The 17,943-nt window shown below is 42.8% G+C and overlaps 2 protein-coding genes across 3 annotated transcripts in view; both read left to right on the top strand.

Moving 5' to 3' along the window:
- The first annotated feature begins 1,231 nt into the window (after positions 1-1,231).
- Positions 1,232-15,589, top strand: hm13 (histocompatibility (minor) 13). 2 transcript variants are annotated; one of them, XM_051426620.1, is made up of 12 exons: positions 1,232-1,603; positions 4,742-4,777; positions 7,071-7,169; positions 7,394-7,476; positions 7,562-7,650; positions 8,917-9,002; positions 9,115-9,240; positions 9,823-9,880; positions 9,963-10,083; positions 10,160-10,262; positions 11,077-11,162; positions 13,253-15,589. In XM_051426620.1, exons 1-12 carry the CDS (start codon positions 1,400-1,402, stop codon positions 13,323-13,325), a joined length of 1,164 nt encoding a protein of 387 aa, XP_051282580.1. In that variant the 5' UTR covers positions 1,232-1,399; the 3' UTR covers positions 13,326-15,589. The 2 variants fall into 2 exon arrangements, with proteins under 2 accessions (XP_051282580.1, XP_051282581.1); XM_051426621.1 differs by lacking the exon at positions 4,742-4,777 and having other exon boundaries at positions 1,234-1,603.
- Positions 15,590-16,554: 965 nt separating this feature from the next.
- mrgbp (MRG/MORF4L binding protein) overlaps positions 16,555-17,943 on the top strand; it is a 6,782-nt gene continuing 5,393 nt past the window's right edge. Inside the window, exon 1 of the mRNA XM_051426640.1 lies at positions 16,555-16,814. Within this exon, the coding sequence (XP_051282600.1) occupies positions 16,673-16,814 (142 nt within the window). The 5' untranslated portion in view covers positions 16,555-16,672. The remainder of the gene's footprint in view (positions 16,815-17,943) is intronic.

Raw genomic sequence — 17,943 nt, 5'->3', positions numbered from 1 at the left:
TGTAATATAATGCTCATATATTAATATATTATATATATTTAAAACGTAGTTAATGTTAATAAAACATTTAGTTTGCGTGACTTAAAATGTTTAATGTTTCAACAAACAATAGTTTTGTGATGTTTTGGCTCAAATCATCAATCGATCAACAGAAAACTATTTTAGTAATTATTTATTTATTTGTGTGTGAATCGATTAATCGTGTCAATAATTGTGTAAACAGTTTATTCCAGATGTTCACTCTGTTTCCGTCCTCCTCCACCAGAGGGCGCTGCTCTCAGGACAACTTATTCCACCAACGAAGGAGACACAGACCTCCTCACAGCAGAGATCGTCTGTTACTGTCAGGATGTTTCACTCCGAACTAAAACCAACACACTTTGGCCTCATTGCGGAGAAGTTTGCTGATTAAGTTCCTGGTTTGACTGAAAGCAGAGAAATTATGTGTGAATCAATTGAACACTTATGGAAGTTATGTTATGGCTCAAATCATCAATCGATCAACAGATATAGATAGATATTAAGAGATATAATTAAAACTGAATACATTTGTTGGACTCTGAAATAAAGAAAAGAAAGAATCTGAAAAATGTAAATAAGTTAATTTAACTCAAAATACTGTTGAGACTGATTATATCAAATATATTTAGTAAAACCAACTAAATTTTGTACGTTAAAAAAACATTTCTTGATCAAGAAGCTTTAGGAGCTTTTAGAAAGGAAAGAGGTTGGGAAGCAGTGATCTATGTGTTTGAGATTAAATCAGCGTATATTTCTGCCAGCACATTAATATTTCTTTAGAGACCCTCTGGGAATCAGACAGCTTGTCACTGATGGTCTTTTAGTCGCTGCTCTCAGATATATAACCATATTATTATTATTATATAATTAAAAACTGAAAACATTTAGCTTGCTGGATTCAACATAATATAACTTAAAATATGTAAATAAGTTGATTTAACTGTTGAAACTAATCACATTGAAAGTTTTAAGTAAAACCAACTTAATTTTGTGAGTTAAAAAACATTCTTGATCGAGTAGAAGTTAATTCAATGTTAACGACTTAATGTTACTTAAATCTTTTTAAAGTTATCAGTTTCCAAACTTTATTTTTAGTGATATATGTGATTAAACAGAGTATACCCCCCATTAAACACTTAGATCCGCCCCTGTGAATCCGGCGGATGTTTTCGGTCTCTGGAACCGGCGGCGGAGTGAGCCCTCCTCGCTGCCGCCCCCTCTCTGCTGGCTGCCTTTAGGAAACGTGGCCTTCCGGAGAGTCAGCAGCACCGCAGTGGATGAATGAGAGACACTCGGCTCCAGCTTCCACCTCCACCCGTCTGTCAGCCTCCACCAGCCCCGAAACCCCGAAACCCCGAAACCCCGTCTCTGAACAACCATGGCCGAGGTAGAACCAGTCCCGGTCCCGGTCCCGGAGGCCCTGAACGCCACCGACTCCAACGGTACCGAGGCGCTCAACGCTACGGCCAAATTCGTGGCCACCCCGGAGGGCACCGCGCTGGCTTACGGAAGCCTGGTGTTCATGGCGCTGCTGCCCATCTTCTTCGGGGCCCTGCGCTCCGTCACCTGCTCCAAATCTAAGGTGAGTTTCAGCGGCAGCTCCCCTCAACCGACCCCGGGGATGAGCTCTCTCTTCCAGCCTCCATTTCGCCGTTAGCCTCCGCCGGCTGCGGTTTTTAAATTTTTTTTTTTTGTTGCCAGGATGGCGAAGTCATCTCCCGCCTTACTCTGCGTCTGATTGGCTTACCGCTAACAACCAATCCCCACTCCCCATTCCTAAATCTAACCAATCAGAGCAATGACGTCTGTGAGTTCTGTCCAATCAGAGGCAGAGGGGGGCGGGGCATGACTTCGCCACCCTGGGGATAAAAAACAAATGGCTAGCTGGTTCAGCAAACGGCTTGCAAGGTGATTTTAAACCAGTTTTAAATAATAAACCTCAAACTAAAATAAAGAGGAAAGCCAATCGTTTAGTTAAATAAAGCTTTATGTGTATTACAGCGACTGATAAAGTTATAAAATAAGTGTTTCCGTTCAGAAATGAGGTCAAACTGACGATGTTAGCATTTAACGGTTGTTACAAAATAACAACAACACAGTGTTTACCTCCAGATGTACACACACACACACACACACACACACACACACACACACCCTCTGTTGGTTGGCTGCAGGCTCTATTCCCACTGTCTGCACTTTATGGTGGTTGGCGGGAAGCTGACTGCACTCAGGTGTTTTATTTACACCTGTTTCCGGTGTTTACCTGCTGTCAGACTGCTACCTGAGCGACACACACACCAGAGGATAGAGGAGCAGTGAGACAGCACCACGTGAGACAGACAGACAGAGAGTGAGACGTGTACAAGAGAGATTTATCTGATTTTCGTGCACATGCGCAGTTGAGCGTGTTATGAAGGTAAAACCAGCCACTGCAGAGAGGAAGCTCCTTGCTGCCAATGTGAGTCTGTCCGTCGTTATAATGAGAAACTTCATCAAAATACTGACTTTGTATCACAAAATCATTAATTTGAGATAATTAGTGAAATGATTATGAATGTTTCTGATTATAACAGAATCACCAGAGTGAGCGACTGTACTGTAGAGCCATTAGTCAACTATTAAATCAACTGCCAGTTATTTTAATAATTAATCAATAGTTGTGAGCCATGTTTTACATCCAAACACAGCTCACATTAAAAAAAAAAAAACCCACAAAAGACACAATACTCAAAACAAACACTGATAACAAAATGAGGTATCTACATTTCTATATCTGTGCTGTCTCACTTGAGCTGTCGTGTCCAATTAAAGTGTAAAAAAAAAAAAAAAAAGCACAATGACTGGAGTAAAAGTTAAAAACAGCACCTGGTTACTTTCCGTTAGGGCTGCACGATGTGGTAAAAACAGCTCATTTGGACGGATATTGATTCACAAATGGACAATCTGATGAGGTGAAATGTTTGCAGCTCTTCGTTATAATGCCGTCACACACATTTAACCTTCACCTAGACATTACAGCTCTCACTATTTGCATATTACGATTAACTGTGCAGCCCTGCTCTCCGTTCAGATGTGGTTTTTTTTTTTAAGGGGCATTTACAGCTGCGCTTATGAAAGTAACTCTGCTTCTCGTTCTGGGTTTTGCTGCGTCATCCATCACATCGTGGTCTAAAGACAGGTGGTTCCTTTGTTCCAGGAAACTGCAACCTGGCGTCTACAGCGAGGAACTCACGCTCTCCCCGACACTGAGCCCTCACAGTGGATGTAAAGGCTCAGAGACAGGCAGACGTACACTTTAAAATAGCACTCGAGTACATTTTTATTTATTTTATTTAACTCGTGTAATCTGTTACTTCCTGCCTCCTGCTCGCCACTCTTTACGAGCTGTCACTGCTGCTTCTCATTTCCTGCCAGTCACTCTTGTTTTTGAGTCGTCAGCCGAGCTCGGGGAGATTATCCATCACAGCAAACACACAGACGCTTTTATCCTCAGTTTACAGAGTTAAGTCCCGTCAGGCGGGAACAGGAAGTCGCTTCTTCCACTTTCACTTCATTTAAACAGAAACAACAAATGCAGAAATCAGGAATTGTAGAAATAATGTGATTTAAAAACAAAGGAACAACCTCTGAGCTGATGTTGATTGACAGGTTGTAGTATTATTATTATTATTATTATTATTAAATGACAGTCAAATGTTAATGTTTCACTATTTGATGATATTTTAAAGAGCCAGACGGTCCAGTGGTGGTTGGCAGTGATCATCAATAATCTAAATCCTACAGACCATCATCAGAATCAGCTTTGACCTTTTGAACTTTATGAGTAGGATGTCTGATAATCGATGAAGTTGGATGTTTCCGGGACCTTGTGCTCAGATTATGGACGATATACGATGTGATTAACTAACTGTGAATCTGTGTCATCGTCAATATCCTCACGTGGTCTGACTCGATAAAGCTGTCTGTCTCTCTCCAGCGTACAGACCTGTGACGGGACGACGGGGGAGCCCACAAAATAAAGTTAAACAGGATGTGTGGGAATAGCAGAGATTTCAAAATAAAGAGCAGGGTGATGAGCTGCCAAGAGACATTTTCAAAGTAAGAAGTGTATTTTAATAATGATCGTGTTAATATCGCGTATCGCAGTTATGTTGGTTAGATATTCGAGACATAAAATCCTCATATCGTTCCTCCCGAGCTCAGACTTTATGCACATTGTGGACATTTTGTTTCCCCTAAAATTAGATTAAAATAAACACATAAATAAATCGCCTTGCTTACAATATCACAATATATTGAACCTTGTGTATTGTGATACGTATCGCCAGACTCTGGCCTGTTCACCGCCCTATTTAAGAGTTAAAACGGATCTTAGAGGATAAAAACAGGTATCGGTCTGGGTTTGAATCCGGCTCCTGTTGCATGTCATCCTTCCTCTCTTTCTTCCTCTCTCTCTCTCTTTCTTCCTCTCTCAATTCTTCCTGTCTGTCTCTCTCTCTCTCTCTCTGTCGGCCATCTTTAATGAGGTCAAATCTTGAATCATTCGACCTGTTTTTATTCAACAGTGATGATTTGTTTCCTGTTGGAGTGATTTTGAATGCGGGCCCCTGCTTCCAGTCCTCCTCTTTTGTCGCCGATCTGATCCCTCTTTCTCCCTGTCTGTCTGTACACATCTGTCTGTCCATCCATCCTGTCTGTCTGTCTGTCTGTCTGTCTGTAGGAGCTCGGAGAAAATGATTACGATTCTGGGTTCAGAGTGAGTATGAGAGCCGCTGAGAACGCATGCATCCTGCACACAGTTTGTCTACAGCACTAACACAGCCGTAAATACACCAGCACTGTTTACTGACAGCGAGTAAGAGTCAGCGCTTTGGTGGAGGTCACTTTGTCGGGGGGGGACACGGGGCTGTCGGGGACTACATCTTCTCTGTTCACATGAAACTTGAGTTAACTTCCAACAGCGTTTATCACCGGCCATGAAGCTGCATCGAGCATTAGAGAGTGTCCGTGTCAGACATCAGTGTTAGCTGGCTCGTAGCTGCTGGGTAGCTGACTAACTGAGACACCGTAGGAACGTTACGATACTTAAACAGGCACGCACTCTCACACGTCGGGACAGATTACCCACAATCCCCCTTCCTTAAAGAGGAGGGCTCGGCCGGTGACACACAGTGCAGTAAGGCTGTGGGTGGAGGACGGATCAATACTTTACTGAAGTTAAAGTACTAATACCACAGTTTGATAATCCTCCACTACCAGCACAGTCGGGGTACTGATACGGATACTTTCCTCCATTGTATATTTACTTCTGGTCTATTTCTACTCTTTAATAAAACTAAAGTATTTCTTATCCGATCACTCGATTGATATTTACCAGCCGCCGGTGACCCCAATTTATTTTCCTGCCAAACACAAAATTGTGGGTGTTAATTTTGGACTCTGAACAACATACAAGGATCCTCTTCCTCCTCCTCCTCCTCCTCCTCTCCTCTCGTCTGTCCCAGTTTCTGTCTCTGGGGAGGAGACAGAGGAGAATATAGATGGAGGTCACACTCGGTCTTCCCTCTCAGGGACGGCTGCAGTCTCAGTGTGTCACATACAGAGTGTAATGTCTTTATATTGTCCCGGTTGGTGTCCAGCAGTCAGCAGACATCGATCCTCGTGTTTCTGATGAGTCGTGGTTTTGTGATGATTTTTACAGTTTCCCTCTATAGTCGACTTTGCCAGCAACGTGAGGCCCGAAGTGCAGAGTGTCCCAAGGTTTTATGTTAGAAATGTTCAGTTTGGGTCTCCAGCGCTTAGAAACTGCCAGATTCTAACCTGCACATGTTGGACAATTAGCATAGAGGTAGCTTCTTGGCTGATTTGGACAATATAGGAGTTGGTTTTGGGGTTCATGAGGATGCTGAAAGAACAAAATGACCAGAAGTGACCACGTTTCAACTCCCACTGGGCTGATTTATGATTTATAATATGTACAATGTCATTGAATGTTCAGATGTCTTCAGATTTCTTCACTTCTGCTGCCATGTTTTTTTGCACAGCATTTTGTCATCGACTTGTGTCTTTAAGAATATAAATAACCTCAAAATGGACTCAAAGTTAATAAAAATCAGCCCACCAGGAGACCAAATAGACCAAGCAGTTTCTGAAATATAGCTGATTATGCTTAATAATGCTAATTGCCCAACATATGTAAGTTAGCTTCTGTCAGTCTCTAGATGCTGACGAGCCGTACTGAACATTTCTAACCTTAAACTTTGGGATACTCGATGTTTCCGGGTTCCTCCAGTCTTATTGATTACTGATACTCAATAGGGCTGCAAAAGGCCAAACTTCAAACAATCTGTTGCTCTTACAGTCAGTAAAGCTCATTACAGTTTGAATATTAGAGCTTTCCCAATTTAAAACTAAAAGCAGCCACTCTCTTAATTCTGCATAACTTTAATCCTTAATATAATTTAAAGTGGTGAGTTGTACAGTTGTGATGAATGGGGAAATTATCTGTACAGAGAGTTGTAAACATGTTAATTTCTGCTGTAAAGTTTGGCATTTTAATACGGGGCCTTATGGAGACTCACTGCTGGAGCCAGCCTCCTTTTGCTGTTTGTGTGTAATTTGTGCCAGTTGCTAGAAAACTGTGGCGATTATTCCTCCGATATCCGAAGTTGGAAACAAGCAACACGACATTTAGCCGGCTCAAAACTGATTCAGCACAACAGATAAACATCGGAAACCAGTGACTCTTATTTAACACTCAACAAGGCGAATATCAGCTGATAAATCTGTGCGTATCCAGTTAAACATTAAATATTACACAGGTGAATATAGTCATGTGTTCACTAAAGAGAAGGAAATCTGACCGTGTGTGTTATTTTTAACTCTTCTAAACTAATTCCTGTTCATGAAAACCAGTTTTATTTCAAAGGTTTTTGGTGGTTGGTTGTAGTTGAGTTCAGTTACACTAACTTTAACTTTTATTTTACATTATCACTGGAAACATCCGGCTCATTTATCTCTCCTCTGATTCTCTCTCTCTCTCCTCCCAGAATGCATCAGACATGCCAGAAACGATCACCGGTCGAGACGCTGCGAGGTTTCCCATCATCGCCAGCTGCACTCTGTTCGGGCTCTACCTCTTCTTCAAGGTAACTCGGTGGGGGGGTGTGAGAGCAGCGCCGGGTGAGTTGATTGTCTCAGCTGATACCTATGAGCTCATCACACTCACCTCTTTTAAGGCAGTAGTGTGCTGGAGTCTTGCTACAGGGGGGTTTCCTCTGCCATCCTCCAGGGGCCTCAGGTAGAGCTGCAGACTCACTGGGATAAACGCTGCCTCCGCACTCACACTGTCACGTTTGTGTTTCGATTGCAGGTATTTTCTCAAGAGTACATCAACCTGCTGCTGTCCGTCTACTTCTTCGGCCTGGGCGTCCTGGCGCTGTCTCACACGATGAGGTAAAGATACGCAGGTTCAAACGCAGGCGAATGAAATAAGTTTAACTGCACAGATGTTTACTGTCTTCTGGTTTCTGTCTCTCAGTCCTCTGATGTCCAGAATCTTTCCAGATTCTTTCCCAAACAAACAGTACCAGCTGCTCTTCACTCAGGGCTCCGGAGAGGCCAAAGAAGGTGAGACCTGCTGTCTGTTTATTAAAGGGTTAAAGCCAAAGCTTCAAAGGGGGGTCGCAAGGCCTTCTTGATTTCAAATATATACTCAGTAGGCCAATATCTCAGCACCTTGTTTGCTTCTGTGAGTACAACTAAATGTTATTTTTAAGGTTTAGATTATTATTTAAGATGCATTCACCCAGCTTTCAGTCTCTGATAAACAACCACTGATCTAATAGAACAATGGCTGAGCGTCGGGGAGAAGAAAACTGTGAATTTGTCAAAAGAAGCTTATTAAGTCTGTTTGATTGTTAAAGATGATAAAAACACATAATACAGACAGAAAATTGTATAAAAAGTTCCCTAAACAGGAAATAATCTGCTCATAATTCAGCTAAATCTCTGGTTTTACACAAACTTCCTGCAGTTCCTGAGTTCACTGTTTGAGTTCATTGTGCAGTTTTTACTATAATATGAAATACCTATAAAATATGTGACTGAGTCAGTTTAATAATAATAGAAAAGGTTGGGAACTGCTGCTTTAAAGGTGTTTGATCATCAGATCTTGTGCTGATGATTGAGAAATGTGGTCTCGATGCTGTGTAGTTTGATTCCACTCTGTGTTAAATTACACAACAACGTGTTTCCTCACACACCTCTAACATAACGATGAGCCCTTCAAATGAAATAACATCCCTCATTGTGTAACGGGTTTCTCTCTTTCAGCATCCTGTGACTCCACAAGAGGGTTGGGCCTGTGTAAAAAGGGTCAAACCGGTTTGGTATCATTGGTTCTGGATATTTAGAGACTAGTTTTCCAGTCATAGAAACACCTGGAAATTGTTTAAAATAACCAAATATCCTGGAAATGATCTGTGTTGTCCATTTAGTTTAAAAGCCGGCTGTTGGTAGGATAACGAACCTGCGTCACTCAAAACTGAGGAGTAAAATGTGGATTAAACGTGTCCATACTGCGCCGACCGGTAAATTAGATCAATGTGGTTTAAGCTCGTAGATCACACCCGACCCCCCCCCCAAACCTACAAACAGGCAGTTTAAGATTTCTGCCTCACACAATTTATGTTGACTGAATTTTAAAAATGTTCTTTTGTTTTGTGCTCGCTGTGTGAAAACATGAATATTCAACATCTCCTTCCAGAAACAAACCGGAGACTGTTTTCACGGGGACTGTTTGTGCAGTAGAAACTGTTGAGTGATGTCTGTGGATCAAACTGAACTCTAGATAAAGAATATTTTCTGACGTGTTTTGTCTCCGTCTGTCTGCAGAAATAGTGAACTATGAGTTTGACACCAAGAACCTGGTGTGTCTGCTCATCAGCAGTGTGGTGGGAGTGTGGTACCTGCTCAAAAAGGTAACGTTACAGGTTAAATGTCTCTACATCAGCTGTTTATGTATAATATTATCTGACACACATGTTGCCATAGTGATAGATCATGTGATAACCCTGTTTTGTGGCGTCACAGCACTGGATAGCCAACAACCTGTTCGGCCTGGCGTTCGCCCTGAATGGAGTCGAGCTGCTCCACCTGAACAACGTCAGTACCGGCTGCATCCTGCTGGGGGGGCTGTTCGTCTACGACGTCTTCTGGGTGAGTTTGAACACGATCACTGACAATAAAAAGACACATTTATATTATTTAAATGTTAGAATCTCCCCCAGCTCAGTGTCTAAAGAAGTGTAGCTGTTGTGTGAAAGGTCCAGTGTGTAACTGTTGGCAGAAATGGAATATAATATTCATTATTTGAGTGTTTTATGAGTTTAGGGCCACCGTAGTTTCTCCTGCAACAGGAGGCTGAGCTGAACTTCACTGCTAGATAATTTGATTACAGGGTTCCCAGGCAATCCTGGAAAACACAGATATTTAGAGACTAGTTTTCCAATCATGGAAACACCTAGAATTTTATTAAAATTATCAAATATCCTGAAAAATATAAATTGTATTTCAGCCCCTCACTCAGATCGACTACGTAAACCCGAGTTTGAGAAAAAACTGCCGTAAAATGTCGTCACATAAATAAATATGTGCTAATGATTTGACCGTTTGAGAGCAAGTTCTGTCCTGTAATGTCAAGAAAACTCCTGTAAAATGATTTCTTCAGTAGAGTGGGAACCCTGTATAAATAGGTCCTGCAGCACCTGAACACACCATCTGTTCTCTCTCTCTCTTCAGGTGTTTGGGACCAACGTCATGGTAACAGTCGCCAAGTCCTTCGAAGCACCGATCAAATGTAAGTACGTGAGTTTGAGTTCAGATCTGTGGAGCCTCTGCAGCCGGTCCGAGCTCATTCATGTCCTTCGTCCCCCCTCCAGTGGTCTTCCCTCAGGACCTGCTGGAGAGAGGACTTGAAGCCAGTAACTTCGCCATGCTGGGTCTGGGTGACATCGTCATCCCGGGTATCTTCATCGCCCTGCTGCTGCGCTTCGACGTCAGGTAACAGCTTCTCCTCCTCCTCCTCCTCCTCCTCAGTGTGTTGAAGGTTCCTCATAATGAGATTCTGTCCCCGCAGCCTGAAGAAGAACAGCAGGACGTACTTCTACTCCAGCTTCCTGGCCTACATCTTCGGACTGGGCCTCACCATCTTCGTCATGCACACCTTCAAACACGCACAGGTACGAGGGGTCAGGGGTTAAGTGAGAACGTTTGTTGACGCAGGGAGAATGAAGCTGATTGATTATATAATATTGATTATAATAATATCTATAATAACTAGGGTTGGGACTTTATCGCGTTAATTACGATTAATTAATTACAGAAAAAGTAACGCGACAAAAAAAGGCAAATAAAACGCATTTAATTTATTTTTGCATCGTTGCACGAGTTCCCGTCAAACCCGTAATACTGATGCACAGGACACAACACGAGAAATGGAAACCGATGAGAAGTCGTTGCTGGGTTCGGTGGGCGGAAATTTTAGTTTTAAAATACTATCGGGTGGAAACCTGGACCGGAGCACTTCCCGCCTCCGCTACCACCTCAATGCCAAACAGGTAGCACAGACAACAGTGTCGCCGATCCACACTCGACTAGATGACAGCGTTCAGAGCCAAAAGGAGTCCACGACTGACAAATTTACAAACGCACTGGGGAAGTGGATCGCAGCGGACTGTCGGTCACTCTCGGTGGTAGAAGATCAGGGGCCGGAGGCGGTGCTACAGATAGCGTCGTCTGCAATCATTATATTCTTTATTCATATTGCACTTTATGTTAACACTCAGAGAGGATTTCAGGACTCATTTATGTGTTTATTCATTGATTCAGTCATATACCAAAATCCACTGAAATTGAAAAATGTTTGCTTCTCGTGTGAAATATTGATATGTGATTAATTAATTACAAAGCCTCTAATTGATTAGATAATTGTTTTTAATTGAGTCCCACCACTAATAATAACTTTACCCTGTCTGTCTGTCTGTCTGTCTGCAGCCCGCCCTGCTCTACCTGGTCCCGGCCTGCATCGGATTCCCCGTCCTTGTAGCGCTGATCAAAGGAGAGCTCACAGAGATGTTCAGGTGAGTCGCCACGGCAACCACAGACCAAGGTCGTCATGTGATCACTTAAAGTTTAGTTTGTCCTCATTTTGAGCTGAGAGTGATTTTAAAATATCTGTTTTATTCTTTATTGATCACCGTTGTTTCCAGACGGGAATTACAACATCAGAGTTGATTTCTTTTTAAGCCCCGCCCCTTTTTGCTCTGTGTGTGTGTGTGTGTGTGTGTGTACACTGTGTGTGTGTGTACTGTGTGTGTGTGTACACTGTGTGTGTGTGTGTGTGTGTGTGTGTGTGTGTACACTGTGTGTGTGTGTGTGTGTGTGAGAACAGTTTATCTGTGTGAGATAAAAAGACGTTGAACTGAACATTATTTCATTGTTTGGAGCTTTAAATGTTCAGTGTGCAGACTTTAGACCTGTCTGTCTGTCTGTCTGTCTGTCTGTCTCATCCCTCCATCCTCCTCCTCACTGTGACAGCCTCCTCCTCCTCCTCCAGACATTTCATTTTCCAGCACCTTGTTCAGTCCTTCCTCTGCTCCTTTGACTACCTCCTGTCTTCTTCCTCATCCTCTGTCTCATTTCTCCCTCTCTCCTCCCTTTCTCCTCCCTCTCCTCCCTCTCTCCTCCCTCTCCTCCGTCTCTCCTCCCTATCTCCTCCCTCCCTCTCGTCTCTCTGATATTGTAGCCTCAGCGCTCTGTAGCTTTTAACATTTAGAGTTTAAGATAAAAAACTTATTCTCTCTTTCTCTCTCTTTCTCTCCTCCCCTTTCATTTTCATCATCCTTTCTTTTTCTTATTTTCTCCGCCATGTCTCCCCTTCCTCCTTGCTCCTCCTTCCTCCTCCTCGTCCTCCTCCCTCCTCCTCCCCTTCCTCATCCTTCCTCCTCCTCCTCTTCCTCCTCCTCCTCCTCCTCCTCCCCTTCCTCCCCCCTCCTCCCGCCGTGGTTAGCTATGAGTCGTCAGAGGAAGTCCTCCCTGGCTCTCCCAGGCTCACTTCCTTCCCAACCGTCAGCGGCTCGCCCGCCAGCCTGGCTAGCTCCATGGATGCCGTCTCTATGGCGACAGGCTCCTCCTCCTCCCCCCGCCGCCGCCGGTTACAGCCCACGCCCCACATGTAGTGGCCCCGCCCCCCATTTTCTCTTTACTGCCCCCCTCCTCCCCCCACTCCTGTCTCTCACCTGGGCAGGTAATCAGCCCGTTAACTGCTGTCAGCGCTCATCCATCTGTCCGTCTGTCGCTGTGTGTGTCAGCAGATAAACAACAACAACAACAACAACAACACATCGGCCTCCATCACGCTTCTTTAGTTCTGATTTAATTGTTTATTTCATTTTGTTTATTTGCTCATCAGCATGACAGTTTCAGTACGTGGGCTCATTCACTGTTTATCAGAACATTTAATGACTTTAAAACTTTCAGTGACTTACAGAGTTTCCTGATGAACAGTCTTATGGTGTGTTCCCACCTCGCACGGCGAATATTGACCCTTTTTTTTAATCTAGTTTAAAACGGTGCTATGAGCCCAAAATAAACAGATTTTGCTAATAAATAATAACGATAATAAATAACATCATGATGCAGATTCGTAAAACGTCTGGATTTATATTTCTTTTTTGGGTCTGTCCAAGCAAATGACTCTTAAAATGCTTGTTTTCTGAATGGAGTTTGGTTGATCAAGGAATCCAGTGACACATAACCTCCTGTTTTATCTCTCGTACAGGAGCTCCCCGTCTGTTAGCAGCAGTTAGCTAATAGCTACAAGTGAATGTCCGTCAGTAAACTCTGTAAATCCCTGAGAGTCGAGAGCCGTACGAACAGAACGAGCACTTTCTGCACTCCTGAGCAGAGCCGTACGTTGTGAGCGTGCTCAGTCGTGCTCTTTCTGGAGCAGATATCCATACAAAGAAATCAGTGATGAGCCGACGGCGGCTATTGATTACTGTTGCATACGTTTACCTCGTTTAACATAAACATCCCACATTGTAACATTATATAAATATGGAACCACTTTACATACAAACAATAATGCAGACGTGAATAAAGTTCTGCTGATTGATGAATATGGAAACCTTTGTCATGTATGTGTTTCTCTCCTCCTCTTCCTCTGCAGGTACGAGGAGACTCCTCCTGAGGAGGAAGGTGCTAAAGAGGACTCATCAGAATCAGAGAAAAAGGACCAATAGCATCCACCGCCGCCCCTCGCTGCCCGCCTCCTCCTGCCCGTCCCCTTAAACACTTCTCATCCAGCCTGCTGCCACCACATTTCACCGACGCCCCTCCCGCCTCTCCAGCTTCCTGTTTGTGGGCGGGGGGGGGGACACGTAGCCAACGTGTTTTGTCTCTGATATAACCATGGAAACGGGCCACTGGTCTCCGTGGTAACGGCTGCTGTCGTGCTACCGGTGGTGGTGTGTGTGTAATTAAAGGTTGTTTTTCAGTTCAACAGTTCAGACTCGGTGCCTACCATGATTCCTCTCTCTGTCTGCCCGCTGCGCTCACACAGGAAACGCTCTGCGGCGCCAGATTTTACACCAAAACGTCACCGTGGTTTTATCGTACGTTCACGGTAGCAATATGTTTTTGGGCGTCGGTATCTGTGTGAAACCAGCCGCAGTATCATCACGCCGATCTGTGTGTGTGCTCGCAGCCCGGCGGCTCAGATAGACGAGGAGGGAGCGCTTGTTTCAGCCTCAGCAGTGTGAAAAGTCGCAGGGTAAAACAAACGCTTCTGTTCGTTTAACCTCCTCCGTCTTTAAAGCCTCCAAACAAGGAACCGTTAATTCATTTCACGTCCCCGAGCTCTAAACTCACCACTCCTACTTTTAGGACGTCACATTGATTGTGCCGGTGTGCTGCTTAGTCTCCGGGTTTCTTCACTTCCTGGTTTATTTGGCGCCGCTCACTCTGCCTTCTGCTTTCTCACCTGTTTCTGTTTTGTTTGACTTTTAAAAGGCCAGAACTTTAAGACGAGTTTTTAACTGTATACATCTGTCTGAAGCTGTTCTGTGTCTGAACGCGGACTGTCTGTGCGTCCCAGCTGCTTACGGGAAATAAATCTCCCTTACGACGCGGTGAACGGCGCTACAGGTGGGAATGTCTGAGAGCGTGCACTCTTTGTGGAGAAGTTAAAGCTTAAAATTGACAACAGCTGCAGTTGTGAACCAAAGGGACCAAACATTTTCCCCAAACTCAGAGTCTACCTGAGAGGACAGGTGAGCATTTACCTGGTTACAGACCTCCATACGCCTGCTTCCAGTCTTAAAGTTCTGGCCTGTGAGAGGAGTAAAGGGAGGAGGAGGCAGACTGAACCTCCTCTGCTGAATATTTCCAGTGCTCAGATCTTATTGGTGGAGAGGCAGCAAGGGGGAGGAGCCCTGTGGCCTCTTCAGCCAATAAGCTGTGAGAATGAGCACGCTTTCCTCAAGCGTTCTCAGATGTTTTTATGTTTTAATAATCAATATAAAATAATTTGTGAACCGTCTTAAACTCCAACCGCTCTCTTGTTCCAGGTTTTCAAATGTCGCTGCTTTTCTGTTTTTACCTAATTGTGGTCAGACAAAACAACATAATGACCAAAAGATTAATTAATCGACAATGAAAATAAATGAAAGTTTACTTTTTGCACCACAAAGAATCTTCTTTGTTTTCCTTCTTGTTTTAAATCATCAGATTTTTCCTGAAGCTGATTTTTGTGTCAAACATCAGTTGTTCTTGTTGTTCTTTGGGCATTAAAGAGCTCCTCCACCACACTGTAAAGTTAGTCGACTCACGAGACGGATTAAAACCAGAATGGTCCAAATTGAAGGGGCAGAAGCCAAGAGATCCCGAGTAGTTTGCCTCAAAACAGCTGCAAACTACATTTCCCATAATGCACTCTTCATAGAAGGCATACAACCCATAATGAATAAACTGAGCTTGAGGTCTATAATTGAGTGGCCCCCCTTTTTAAAATGAAATTCTTTAAGGAGTTTATTGAGTTGTTTTTGCTTAAAAGTCTGATTTTCAAAATAAAAGTTTGAATTTAGGTTAACTCAGATTTTTTTACCACTTTTTTTTTTATTATTATATTTTTATAATTTTTAGGTCACTATTCAGATTGAAAAGAACTGGAAACAGATCTGTTTTTAGACGCTTGAGAAAAAGCCGCTCTGACTGGACGTATTCAGCCTCGCATTATTATTCTCAATGTTATTGATGTTCATGCTTTATTAAGAGATGCACAGTTTTGTATTTTGATGTAAAAAAAGAAAATAACAGAAATATCATGTTCATATCCAGCTCAGTGACGTTCAGTAGCCCCTCATCATTTTAAATATAATGTACCTGAAATGTTTTTCTTTCTCTCTCTGGTTGCATTTGTGCAGGAGGTCGTTCTACGGCCCCGACTGTATCTATTTTATTTGCAGTAAAGTTTTTGGTGTTTTGATCACCGTATAGAGAAGCATAACTCTGAGTCAGTCTGGTTCTTTGATGCACAAAACCTTCATTCTTACAGTTTTATTCTTATTTAAGTACATTAATATGATTAAAGAGCTCAAAGTAACATGACTTTATATAAAAAGAAGCACAATTGTTGAAGGTCAACAACTTTTTAACAAGTATTTAAGAACACTGAATGTAATAAGGACACTTTTAGGTCTGGATAAATTAACTGTTGTAAGAACTACAGAGGAGCTACAATAGATCCCTGAGGAACTCCACACCAACATATTTGTAAATACAATTAAAAGCCATAATAACTTAATCTTATACGCACTGTGTCAGCACTGGAGGAAGTCTCATTCTGCTATCGGGGATAAACATTGTGGCTTGTTTTGTATTTCTTTAAACCAATGACGGCCATCTTGAGCGGCGCTCCAGCATCACACTGACCTCTGCCACACACACACCAACGCCCACCCTCAAGAGTGTCCACTGTTTGTCCTTTCTGATACTCTTCCATATCAGACATTACTTAGTTAATTATTTACTTTGTTATTCATTAGTTTTTGGGGTTAAAATCACGTCTTCAGACCAGTGTTCAGCAATAAGGTATCACTATTACAGTAATATTATTTCCCCCTGTAACTAGTAGTGTCACTAATTACAAATATATTTCATTAATAATATGACAGTTACCCCCAATAATAATTAGTTACATTACTTTTGTTGTCTCCTACTGATCAAAACTGGCTTTTAATTCTCGTCAGTTTGAATTTTGGGGACACAATTCACCAGTTTTAGTAGCAGAAAAGTAATTTTACTAACGTTAGTAGTGTAAGTAATTACTGTTGGCAGGGAGTAATAATTAAAGTTATACTACTTTTGAAAAGAGTAACGAGTAATAAATTACATTTTGCTTCGGGCAGATTTCTGTGCTGAAGACTTTTATTTTGAAAAAACAAAACCGGGAAGTACAATGAGACTTCCGGCTGCCGGAACACAACAGTCTCGAGACTCCGCGGCTGTATCAGTTAGCTCCGTTAGCTCTGTTAGCTCTGGTAGCTCTGTTAGCTCCTTCCTGCCTGCTTTCAGCCTGTTTCTGTTGAATATGGGGGAGGCAGACGTGACGCTGAATCAGACCGACGAGAAGCCTCCGGACTCGGGGTTGGTTACCGGGGAGGACTCGGTGGTCTGGAGCCACGAGGTGGAGGTCTGTCTGTTCCACGCGATGATCGGACACAAACCCGTCGGTGAGACACTGCTAGCCTGTTAGCTCCTGTTAGCTCCTGTTAGCTCCTGTTAGCTCCTGGAGCCTCTAACGGCTGCTAGCCTGTTAGCTCCTGTAGCCTCTAACGGCTGCTAGCCTGTTAGCTCCTGTTAGCTCCTGTAGCCTCTAACGGCTGCTAGCCTGTTAGCTCCTGTAGCCTCTAACGGCTGCTAGCCTGTTAGCTCCTGTTAGCTCCTGGAGCCTCTAACGGCTGCTAGCCTGTTAGCTCCTGTTAGCTCCTGTAGCCTCTAACGGCTGCTAGCCTGTTAGCTCCTGTTAGCTCCTGTAGCCTCTAACGGCTGCTAGCCTGTTAGCTCCTGTTAGCTCCTGTAGCCTCTAACGGCTGCTAGCCTGTTAGCTCCTGTTAGCTCCTGTAGCCTCTAACGGCTGCTAGCCTGTTAGCTCCTGTTAGCTCCTGTAGCCTCTAACGGCTGCTAGCCTGTTAGCTCCTGTTAGCTCCTGTAGCCTCTAACGGCTGCTAGCCTGTTAGCTCCTGTTAGCTCCTGGAGCCTCTAACGGCTGCCCAGTTCTACCAGTTCTACCAGTTCTACCAGTTTAACCCAAACTGGAGATAATTTAAGATAAATCTTTATTTAATAAATTAAAACTACGTTTAACTGCAACCAGGGTTTGTTAGTAACTGAAAACATGTAATTTATTACTCATTACTCTTCTGAAAAGTAACTACTTCACTAATTACTCGCTGCCAGCAGTAACTAGTTACTCTTGTAGTTATTAGAGCTTTAATTGGACCCAGAAGATCTGACCCGAGTCCAGTGAGAGCCCGAACCAAGCACTAATAATTATCAATGATAAAGTAAAATCATTAATAATGACAGTTGGATGTATCACTGCAGCTTGTGTCGGTAGGACAGAGCATTAAAGGTACTAACGTTAGTTATATTAACGTTATATTAATGTTATATTAACGTTATATTAACCTTATATCCTTATATTAACGTTATATTAACCTTATATTAACTTTATATTAACCTTATATTAACTTTATATTAACCTTATATCCTTATAATAACCTTATATTAATGTTATATTAACTTTATATTAACCTTATATCCTTATATTAACGTTATATTAACGTTATATTAACCTTA

This window comes from Dicentrarchus labrax, unplaced genomic scaffold (assembly GCF_905237075.1).
Source record: "Dicentrarchus labrax unplaced genomic scaffold, dlabrax2021, whole genome shotgun sequence".
NCBI classification, from domain to species: Eukaryota; Metazoa; Chordata; class Actinopteri; family Moronidae; genus Dicentrarchus; species Dicentrarchus labrax.
This window is presented reverse-complemented; position numbering and strand designations above follow the sequence as displayed.